At 44.0% G+C, this 12,035-nt stretch overlaps 1 protein-coding gene across 1 annotated transcript in view; it reads right to left on the bottom strand.

Annotated features, from left to right (window-relative positions):
* Window positions 1-687: 687 nt before the first annotated feature.
* LOC115468358 (metalloreductase STEAP4-like) overlaps window positions 688-12,035 on the bottom strand; it is a 53,423-nt gene continuing 42,075 nt past the window's right edge. The window contains exons 4-5 of the mRNA XM_030200008.1: window positions 7,624-7,788; window positions 688-1,315 (exon numbers count right to left, since the gene is read on the bottom strand). Of these exons, the coding sequence (XP_030055868.1) occupies window positions 1,043-1,315; window positions 7,624-7,788 (438 nt within the window). The 3' untranslated portion in view covers window positions 688-1,042. The remainder of the gene's footprint in view (window positions 1,316-7,623; window positions 7,789-12,035) is intronic.

Below are 12,035 nucleotides of genomic sequence, written 5' to 3'. Positions count from 1 at the left end.
TGGTGGTACCCGGTGTCAATAAGAAATAAATTTGAACGCCTTTCTGCCAGCTGAAATTTTCTGTTTATTTCATTTTGGAGACCAGCCAATGAAAGGCAACATACAATGTACACATAGCAAAACATGGTCCCATAATAATACCTTCGATATCCCACCAGGCTGTGTGTCTTTTTATATGGTTTAGAGATTTTTAATTAAAGCACAAAGGCTACTACCTTATCTGTTTTTCTATCCTCAAAACACATTCTTTTAGAGCTCCTTTCACTAAGCTGTGGTCATAGGGAGCCTATGTTAGAATCAGCACATGTTTTTGGTGCGAGCTGAGGCCCCCTTTTACCACAGCAGATGAAAGGCTGTCTTTTTTTTCCTGAAAAGAAATGGCCATGCAGTAAGTGAACCACTTACCGTGTGGCCATTTTGGGGGGGGGGGCACTTACCACCACCCACAGAGGTGGCGGTAAAGGCTCCCGCGCTAACCCGGCAGTAAATGAGTGGCGCGTGGTGCTGCCCGATTACCACTGGGTACGCACTAATGCTACAGAAATAGAAAATATTTTTGTAGCGCCTGAAATGGCATGTGCTGGGAGTGGGAACCACTGCCGGGCTACTGCAGGAGCCTGGCAGTAGTTCCCAAATGGTGAGCGGTAAGCCCAATTAGTGCAGGCATGCCTACTCTCCACCCCCAGACATGCCTCCCATGGCAATAAAAAAATATATATTTTACCGCTGCTGCCCAAACTACTGCAGGACACCTCAGCATGTCCCATGGTATTGACCTTTTACTGTTCCTTAGGCCCACATTAGGCCTACTGCACCTTAGTAAAAGGGACCCTTCGTGCAGAGCAGTATGAATGCACTCCTACACCGGTTGTAGTTACAGTATCTTAGGTTGTAACTGGGAAAGTACTAGATTCTTAATATACTATATATTTCAGTAGCTACTCAAGTCTACCAAGTCTGGAGTTTTCATCTTCTTAAAGTTTGAAAGCAGAATGTTGGGTTGGTACAATGATGCACACATGGCATATATGAATCATGCTGCCTATACTGCTGGTTTTCCATTCTCCTTGTCTGACTGTTTGGGATACCTGGAGTTTCTTTCCCAGCCTTGACGAATCCTTGTAATTGTTCTGTCCAAGCAAGGCATTATAAAGATAAATTTTAAGACCAACACGATGCAAGGGACAATTAGGGAAAGCACAAATGCTGGAGGAAGATACCATTTGTAAAAATAGGTGTTGTAAATAAACCGTTCCCCTCCATAGATCAGCGTGTGTGCAGTGCACAGGATCAATGTAAGGTAGCCCAATTTAGACTAAAAGACAAAAAGAATAAACATAAACTCATGTCATTGGTATGTTATTTGTATTCTGCCTATTAACAGTAAATAGGCTCCATTCTCTCTTAGCAGCACATATATATATATTAATACACACTGGGTTGCCAACTGGTTTCAGACTTACTCAGCAAGCTGAAGCAGTCCTGGATTTACTTCACTGCATGCTGGGTCTGGTAGTTCTTATTTCCTAACTGCATTCCCTAACAAAAGCAAGACTACAAGTTCCAACATGCAATGGGGTAAACCTAGGACTGGAAAAGCAAATTTGGAATCAGTTGGCAACCTTAATATATCTCTGAATTTTCATCTTTGTAGTGGTTCCTTTAAGGGCAGTTCTATAGCTAGGTGCCTGCATTTATGTAAACCAAGAAGGAAAAAATTTCTACGTACAAAGCAGTCCAAGCAAAAGTTGTAGGGATGGACTAAACACACTTGCAGTCAAGTATGGATACATAAAATATCTTTATTGAGCACCACTTCTAAATGTAGACCCAACACAGGTCCGTGTTTCGGCGGGAGTTCCACCTGCTTCAGGGGTCACAACAACTATATCTTCTTGTAGATGCCATAACAAAAACCAACTCCTCAAAAATGAGGGATAGAAACAGACTGATATTACAACTCACTGTATATCACACGGCCTTCACAAAGTATACAGCATGTTGGATGCCACAGTGAAAATGGCATTCAAATTGCTGTGCACTTTGTGAAGACTGTTTGATGTACATTGAGTTGTAATATGGGTCTGTTTCTATCTGAAGGCAAAAAAGGAGGTAAAAAATCCTCACGACACCGTGAAGATGAAACAAAAAAGTGAGGAGTTGGTTTTGGTTTTGGCACTCACCAGAAGATGTAGCTCTTGTGACCCCTGAAGCAGGCGGAACTCGCGCCGAAACACGGCCCCATGTCGGGTCTACATTTTGAAATGGTGCTCAATAAAGATATTTTATTTATTCCTACTTGGCTGCAAGTGTGGTTGGTCCATCCCTACTCCTTTGCCCACATTTATGTGCTATTTGTATGCATAAATAAATAGAATATCAGTGCTTTCACAGATAAATGTATACCCACACATATAAGTGGCATCAGAGCAACTAGGCGCTATTCTGAACGGGTGTGTATGAGTGGCATAGTGCATAAATGCACATGGGAGGGCGTAGGCAGACCTGCCACTTATATGCGCATCTTATGGAATACTGTCTGCCCGATAGTCAAAGTAATTTAAGCGGGCAAGAGAGGATCCTGCCTGCTTAAATTGCTTAGGGCTGCTCAACCACTGAAATTCAGCACCACTTAACTGTGAAGTGCTGCTGACTATTGGCAGTTGAGTTCTTAATTAATGAAATCCCAGAATTCATTGAGACAACAGTTCAGTGGTGTCAAAGACTTCATGGATATGTCAAGGTTGAAGAAGGACAATTTGATCACAAATTATGAATTAACTAAGAACCCCCCCTCCATTACACTAACGTATTTCCAAAGTTCATACTAAATGTTTTAACATTTGCAAAGTATTTTGAAACTAAGGTGCGCTGAGAAATGGCCTGTGGTAGTGTAGGCATGGGTTTTGGGCACACACAGAAACATTTTTCAGCACACCTGTAAAAAAAGGCCTTTTCAAAAACTTTTGACGAAAATAACCGTGTGGCAAAATGAAAATTTTGCGTCCATTTTGGGTCTGAGACCTTACCACCAACCATTGACCTAGCGGTAAAGTCTCACATAATAACCAGGTGGTAATGACCTACACTCACCAAATGCCACTTGGCGTGCATCCGATACACGCAGCATAAAATAAAAATGATTTTTCGGCCATGCGTATCAGACACACGCCAAAAATGAAATTATCGCAAGAGCCACACAGTAGCCATGTGGTAACTCCATTTTGGCACATGTTGGGCGTGCGTAGACGCTTACTTGCCTTAGTAAAAGGGCCCCAATGTAAAGGGGTGTTTTTTTTCCAGACACCCTGTAGAAGATATGCAAGTGGTCAATATTGAAATGATTTATTGAGCCCACCATCTGAGGATCCAATAAATATACCTTTTTGTGGTGAGAGTTTGGATAGTGGTGTGCCTTTACAAACAAAGGCGTGTCCTTTAATCAGGGCTTAATTTGTAGACAAAAAGATAGTGGAACTGTGGAGCTGGGAAGGAGGTGAGCAAGCCAGGGGTAGATTTGACAGGAGAAGAGGAGCTGGATTAGGGAGCAAGGTGACTGCTCTGCTTCAGGCTCACTCCTTTCCTCCTCTTCACTGCAGGCTACCTGGAAGGGAGGAGATGGAGTAGAAGACTTCTGTTGCTCTGGGGACTGAAAAGAAGTGGTGGAACTGCGTTCCAGGCCTTTCCTCCAGAAATTAAGCCCTGCCTGTAATTACCCCCAGAAGTCATGATACACAGAGGCTAGACCTATTTGTTAATGTGGATCTGCTGCCAGTGGATAAAAGGTATTTCAAGAACAGAACTTTCGTAGCAGTAATCTAGTTGACTCAGCTTTAACTTATTTGCTGTACAAACCATAGAAGAAACAAACTGACAGAAGGATTAAAGAAACTAGAAACATTATGGAAGCTATTTAAAATAAGGGCATCTTTACTAAAGGTTGTAGCAGGAAAGGAATTGAAATCTATATTAAACATTCAGCTCTCCCGTATTGAAAGCAAATCCCTGTCAGTAATTCTGAGGAAACACAAAGGATCTGATATGGCAAACAGTTGTTGGCACTAATCTGTTTATCATATTGACAAGAGTTGTACACTTCAACCAGAGGTGACCTTGGCTTATCAGAACTAATTATGCTGACATGTTTCAAAGCACAAGGCTTTATTTGTCAGCTTTGCCTTACATGATGTTCTTTTTCTTAAAGTGAAACACATTTGTCAAACACAAAGCCAGGAAATTAAGGGTGCCGGTGTGATATGCAAAAGAGAAACACACACAAAGGGGGAGATTCTATATATGGCACCTAAAAAATTGGTGCTGAAATCAGTGCTGACTAAGCATATTCTAGATGTATGCACCAATTATAGAATAAGTTTGATTGATATGTCAGTGCCTAAAGCTACTTGCATCCATTTACACCAATGAAAATGTGACATAAATCCCAGAGCATAGATGCATGCACACTGGGCCATATTCTATAACTATGTGCATACATTTCAGAATGCCCACAAAATGTCCATTTGCCCGCCCATAACCATGCCCCTTTTTGTCTGCACGCGTTAGAAGTTTGGCACACTTCGTTACAAAATACGCTTAGCGAGTTGTGCACATAAATTCTAATCAGTGCTAATTAGTGCTCATTAGCTTGTTAAGTGCATTGTTGGAGAATTGGCGTAGATCTCTAGGCTTGCTATGTTGAATCTGAGGGAAAGCCTGCAAATGGCAGGCTAAAAAATCATTATTGGGGTATATGTTCAGCCAGCCAGAGTGAGTGTTTTGTTGACTGCTGCTGGTGTTATTCCCAGATATTCAGTGCCGGGTCGTGTCTGAGCTTTGGCACTGAATATCTGTTTTACACAACGCCAGCTAACATATAGGGGTCCTTTTACTAAGGTGCACTGAAAACTGGCCTGTGCTAGTGTAGGCGTGTGTTTTGGACGTGCGCAGATCCATTTTTGAGTGCACCTGTAAAAAAGGCCTTTTGGGGTGGGGGTGGGGGGCCAAAAATGGACGTGCGGCAAAATGAAAATTGGTGCCTGTTCATTTTGGGTGTGAGACCTTGCAACCACCCATTCACTTAGCTGTAAGGTCTCACGTGTTAACCAGGCGGTAATGGTCAATGTGCATTTAAATGCCGATTACCGTGCGTGCACTGGAAAATAAAAATATTTTTCGGTGCACGTAGTGGACACGTGTAAAAAATGAAATTGCCATCCAGGCCATGTGGTAGCTGGGCAGTAATTACAAATTGACACGCGTTGGGCACACGTAGGCACCAATCCTGCTTATTTTCGAAGGAGATGGCCGGCCATCTGCCGACGTAAATCGGGAGATGGCCGGCCATCTCCTGACCCGGCCAAATCGGTATAATCAAAAGCCGATTTTGGCCGGCTCCAACTGCTTTTCATCGCAGAGCCGGCCAAAGTGAAAGGGGGCATTTCGGCAGAGTACGTATGGCGGGACGGGGGCGTGGTTACGAGATGGCCAGCTTCGGCTGATAATGGAAAAAAGAAGGCCGGCTCTGACGAGAACTTGGCCGGCTTCACTTGGTCCATTTATTTTTAGGACCAAGCCTCCAAAAAGTGTCCCAACTGACCAGAGGACCACCGGAGGGAATTAGGGATCACCTCCCCTTACTCCCCCAGTGGTCACCAACCCCCTCCCACCCCCCGAAAAATGTAAAAAAAAATCATTTTTTGCCAGCCTCTATGCCAGCCTGAAATGTCATACCCAGCTCCATGACAGCAGTATGCAGGTCCCTGGAGCAGTTTTTAGTGGGTGCAGTGCACTTCAGGCAGGTGGACCCAGGCCCATCCCCCCCTACTTGCTACACTTGTGGTGGTAAATGGGAGCCCTCCAACTACCCCCCCAAAACCCACTGTACCCACGTGTAGGTGCCCCCCTTCATCCCTAAGGGCTATGGTAGTGGTGCACAGTTGTGTGGAGTGGGATTTGGGGGGCTCAGCACACAAGGTAAGGGAGGTATGTATCTGGGAAGAATTTTTGAAGTCCACTGCAGTGCCCCCTAGGGTGCCCGGTTGGTGTCCTGGCATGTGAGGGGGACCAGTGCACTACAAATGCTGGCTCCTCCCATGACCAAATGCTTGGATTTGGCCGGCTTTGAGATGGCCGGCATTAGTTTCCATTATTGCTGAAAACCAATGCCGGCCATCTCTAAAGCCGGTCCAAATGTTGAGATTTGGCTGTCTCCGACCGTATTATCGAAACGAAAGATGGCCGGCTATCTTGTTTCGATAATACGGTCGGGACACCGCTTTACGGGGCCGGCCATCTAGATGGTTGGCGCCGTTTGATTATGCCCCTCCATGTGGCTTAGTAAAAGGGCTGCCACACAAAGATAGGGCTGTGTTTTATGCGGTCCCATTTATGTGGTTACCCTACCTGGTTAAATGCTGACTCTGCCCCTAGAAAACCCCCAAATAGCCAGTTTTCGTTTAGGTGCTAACCACTGATTTTTCAGTGACAATAACCGTTTAATTGCTGCTGAACATTAGTGGATAGCCCTGAGCAAATAATTGAACTGTTCAGTGGCCATTTGTGGCACATTCAATCATTTTAAATATTGACCAGATTGTTTCATTTTGGTTTTAGTATTAAAAATATATTTTTCTGACAGTATAATGCACACTTGGCCCTGACCTTGATTGGGAGTATAGGTTTTGCTCCCATTTTAAGGTTGTTTAGTCATTGGAACAGGTCAAGGGGCTGAATTCAAGCTCAGGAGTCAACTCAAATTTTTTGCACTGCAAAATGCAGCAGCAGGGACAGCCCATGGGGAATGCGGGCAGATGCGGGCCACGTGCAGGCACTCATTTGCATAATCAATAGGAGCTGAAAATCAGGACAGAAAAGTGGGGCTATACAAGAAAAACACAGTTGCTCAGTGCACAGTACCAGTGAGTCACCAGGGCAGACTAAACAATAATTGTGCTCACTTCTGTAGAATAAGTATAACAAAGCAGTGGTCCACGTAGCGCCATTTTGCCGCATGCCGATCTGGCACTACTGTCGGGCTATCACAGGAACCCAACGGTACTGCCTGCCCCCACTATGCACCATTTCCAGCACTGAAAAAATAGTTTTATTTTTTTAGTGCCAGGGGATTACCCAGCGGTGATTAGGCAGCCCTGTGCACTGCCTGGTTACTGTTGGGTTAGCACGGGAGTCCTTACCGCCTCCTAAATAGGTCTCCCCCAGGAAATGGTTGCACAGCAACTGTTACACTTACCATACCACCATTGTTAAAAAAGTCCTTTTACATGCTGTGGTAAAAGGGGGCCTCAACGCTTGGCAAATCCATGCACCGATGGTACCGCAGGGCCCTTATTACTGCAGCTTTGTAAAAGAGGCCTCATAATAACTTATTAAATTATGGCAGAGAAAGACCTGAATGATCCATCCAGTCTGCCCAACAGTCACATTCCTCATCAATTCATGAATAAACCAACAATGAAAGTGATATAAAATACTTGATCATGGTCTTTCTTTGGTGTTTCTGGGACATAGGCTATAGAAGTCTATCCGGTACTGTCCTCACTCCAGCTACTGGAGTTGTAGAAGCCCTCTCCAGTCCATTCCACCTGCCCTAACTCATGCACATACCTGTACAAATCGGAACTCCCTCCAGTTGACCATATTACTGACGGAAGGCAAGGAGGTTATTCCCAAGAGCAAGTAAAAAAAGAATCCCAGAATACCCAGAGCAAGGTATGATTCACCACGCCAGGCATAGGAAGTGTCAAATGGGTATGTGTGATTGCTTTTTATCTGTAAAAAATTGAAATAGGTTTTCAAAATGTAGAAACAAAGACAATGCATTTCATTAAAGTGTGACAGTCAGCATTATGTTATTAAAATAATTTGTACTTTTGAAGAATTCACATATAATTCAACAGAGATTTAGGGGCCTGTTTTCTTAACTGCATAATGTTTTACACTTACAGCACATTAGATGCAAAAATTACCGCATGGTAAGTGCAGAGCCTGTGTGTTAACGGAGTCATTCCCAGTCTGCTCATACAGTTACTGCACAGAAAAGTTTTTTTTTTTTAAATGTAGGTTGTGTATTCACCATTAACAAGTATGCATTTACCACCTCCTATTTTGGAGGCAGAAAGGGGGCAAATTGTATAACTGGCAAATTGTATAACTGCCCCCCTTCACCCATAAGGGCTATGATAGTGTTGTACATTTGTGGGTAGTGGGTTTGGGAGGTTTTGGGGGGCTCAACACACAAGGTAAGGGAGCTATGCACCTGGGAGCAATTTGTGAAGTCCACTGCAGTGCCCCCTAGGGTGCCCGGTTGGTGTCCTGGCTCCTCCCATGACCAAATGGCTTGAATTTGGCCGGGTTTGAGATGGCCGCCATTAGTTTCCATTATCGGCGACCATCTCTAACGCCGGCCCAAATGTTGAGATTTGGCCGGCCCCGACCGTATTATCGAAATGAAAGATGGCCAGCCATCTTGTTTCAATAATACAGTCGGGTATGCCGCTTTACGGGGCCGGCCTTAGAGATGACCGCCCATATAGATGGCCAGCCCCTTTCGATTATGCCCCTCAGTATATATAAGTGAGACATCAAAGCATTTCAGTGACAGTCTAACAGTAAGCTCCCAACACAGACTCAAAAAGAAGAGAATGACACACATCCTTGCAATATATCCAGCTGCAAGCTATGCCAAAACATTTCACAGGACCCCACAGTCATTCACAAAGGAAAAATATTCAACATAAAGGAATCCTTTACATGCTCATCTTCCAATGTGGTATATACATCATTCAGTGTAAAAAATGTGACGAAGGATGCTAAATTGGAGAAACAAGCCAGATGCTAAAGACAAGATTTAATTTACATAGACATCACATGAAAAATGCTAGTGCCAGCCAGGATTCCACTCCTGTGGGGCAGCACTTTACAAACCAGAACACTGTACCAGTGATTTCATAGTAAGAATCCTGAAAGGTAACTTTAAAACAATACAGGAACGTAAGACCTTTGAAGTCAAAATGATTAAATATTTTGACACCCACCAGACAGGACTTAACAAAGAGCTGGGTTTTCTAGCCCATTATAAACCATAAAGTTGTATTGCTCTGTCACCCTCCTCTCACCTATCCACCCCCATCCTGTTAGACTGTCACTGAAATGCTTTGATGTCTCACTTATATATACTGTCATCTACCAACACTTGCTTATTTCTGATCTGATGAAGAAGGGCAACTTTTGAAAACTAATCAAGAAATATATTAAGTTATGTCCAATAAAAAGGTATCATCTTATTTTCTTTTCCATGTTTTATTTTGTTTTATTTCTATTGATTACCTTTAAAAGTGGACTAACACGGCTACCACACCGCTCTACTCATTCTATTTAAAATTCTTTGGAATGTTAGAACTTTTCTACATGCAATGGCATAGCTACTGGTGGTTCAGTGGACTCCAGACCCCCCCATGCCTCCCAACCCCCTGCCCTGCCCCCAAAACAATTCATTGGTGGTCCAGCAGACCCCACTCCCCACACCCTGGGAAATGACCCTGGTGGTCTACTGAACCCCTCCTTCCATGGTACCTTTAAAAAGTTGGGCAGGAGGGGAGGAGCAACATCTTCTCCCTCCTGACTCGGGCCCCGCCACTTTCAAAATGGCGATACCCAACTCCTTATATGGTGTTTAGCCCAACCCTGTGTATGCCAGAATGCACCGGGCAGGGGCTGGGTGCTGCCATTATGAAAGAAGTGGGGCTGGAGATAGGAGGTGTTGCTCCTGCCCAACTTTTTGAAGGTACCAGGGAAGAAAGAGAAGTGGATTTTCTGGGTTGTGGGGGGTGGTCCGATGGATTACCAATGGATTATTTTTTTGGGGGTGGGGGGGTTGGGAGGCATGAAGGGTGTGGGGTCCACTGGACCACCAAGGAATTTTGTCAGGGGTGTGGGGGGGGGGGGGGGTCGGGAGGTGTGGAGGGGAGGTATGGAGGGGAGGTTGGAGGCGGTCCACTGGACCATCAGGGTTTTTTGTGCAAGCTGTCAAATGCATGTCACAGCAGTGTCAAATGCATTTGACAGCTTCGAATCACAAACAACTACTGATGCACGAAGGGTGATCCGTGCATCTCATTTGCTTGTGATCTGCTTTGTGCAATGGTTGCAGTCTGTGATTAAGTAAATTTTACTGAGGCAGCCGTATTTTACGGCTGCCTTTGTGCATTGGGCCCTTAGTTCTGGTTGCCGTATCTAAAAAAAGATATAGCAGATTTGTACAAGTTTCAAAGAAGAGTGACAAAAATGATAAAGGGGATGGAAATCTTCTCATATGAGAAAAGGCTAAAGAGGTTAGGGCTCTTCAGCTTGGAAAAGAGATGGCTGAGATCTACAAAATCCTGAGTGGTGTAGAACAAGTAGAAGTGAATCAGTTTTTTACTTGTTCCAAAAGGACAAAGACTAGGGGACACTCAATGAAGTTACATGGAATTACTTTTAAAACAAATAGGAGGAAATATTTTTTCACTCAGCGAATAGTTAAACTCTGGAACTCTTTGCCGGAGGATGTGGTATCAGCGGTTACCGTATTTGGGATTTAAAAAGATTTGGACAAGCTCCTGAAGGAAAGTTCATAGTCTGTTATTGAGATAGACATGGGGAAGCCACTGCTTGCCCTGGGATTGGCCACTGTTGAAAACAGGATACTGGGTTAGGTGGACCATTGGTCTGACCCAGTATGGCTTTCTTATTGTAACCCCCTGGTGGCAGCTATTACATCAAATAACAGCAATTGATGTTGAGGAGTCATGACCAAAGGGTGAGTTTTCCCAGACAAAGCTGACACCCACCAGGGAATTAAACATTAAGAGCCCTTTTTACTAAGCCGCACTGTAGGTGCGCTAAAAATTAGCATACCCTAATGCTAGAGACACCCATATATTCCTATGGGTGTCTCTAGCATTAGCATGCATTCATTTTTAGTGGGGGGGGGGAAGAGTACCTACTTTCCAATGACATGAAAATCTAAGCAAACATGCATTTGGGATGCAAAATTCAAGGGTTGGGATGAAGGCATAACAATTTATGCTGCTCTCACTGGAAATGTTGAGGAATAAGTTGTAAATCCCTTCATTTCTTTGCTTCCAGAATTTCCAAATATATTATATGCTTTTATATTATGTACTGTTGTTAAAGTTACTTGTTCATGAAAATTTCTTAGAGCAGAGGTGTCCAAACTATAGTCTCCAAAATAAGAATGAACCACAGGTACTTTTAATCTGGTTCCTGCAGCCAGCTCCACTGTACCTTGTAATCTGGCCCTCCATGCCTGTCAGCTACCCTAGAAGGAAGTACAGCAGCAGTGGCAGCCCTTCAATGCTGGGAGATGTATAGCTCGAAGAACTCGCCTGTGACAGGGACCCCCCCCCCCCCCCCCACACATTGCTGCTACTGCTGCTTCTCACTGAAGAAGCAGCTCCACTGTGGCTTGAGTTCCACCCTAAAGTTATTATAACCCTTCCCTTCCCACCGAAAACTCATCCACACTCAGATGCACTCTGCAAGTTATTCGATGACAGCACAAAGAGGGTAAGGTAATGCACTGAAGGGGAGATTGAGCATAAATTAAGTGAATAGCCTAGAGGTTGGTCCTAAAATGGTGAGCTGGATTAGAAACTGGCTGAGAGAACTAGCCTGGTGGTTCAATGTCACTGCTGTGCAAATGGACTTAAGTTCAGTTCCCACCTCAGGTTTTTCACTCCTCAGGAGAAATAGTGCTGCTTCATTTAAATGTTGGGCTTTCTAAACCTTTCCCAAGGTGACACCCCCAGCCATTTCAATATTCAGGATATCCCAATGAATGTACTTCAGATATATTTGTATAATTAAATGGATTCTGTTATATGCAGGTTTTTCTTATTCATGTTTGTCATGGATATCCAGAAAACCTGAATGTCAGTGGGATCACCAGGGCAGGTTTAGGAAGTGCTGTTTTAAAGGGCTTAGTTTAAAGATTCTTACATAATGCATCACATTCC

This window comes from Microcaecilia unicolor, chromosome 1 (assembly GCF_901765095.1).
Source record: "Microcaecilia unicolor chromosome 1, aMicUni1.1, whole genome shotgun sequence".
In the NCBI taxonomy this organism is placed as follows: domain Eukaryota; kingdom Metazoa; phylum Chordata; class Amphibia; order Gymnophiona; family Siphonopidae; genus Microcaecilia; species Microcaecilia unicolor.
Note: the sequence above shows the minus strand (reverse complement) of the source record. Positions and strands in the feature narration are given on the sequence as shown.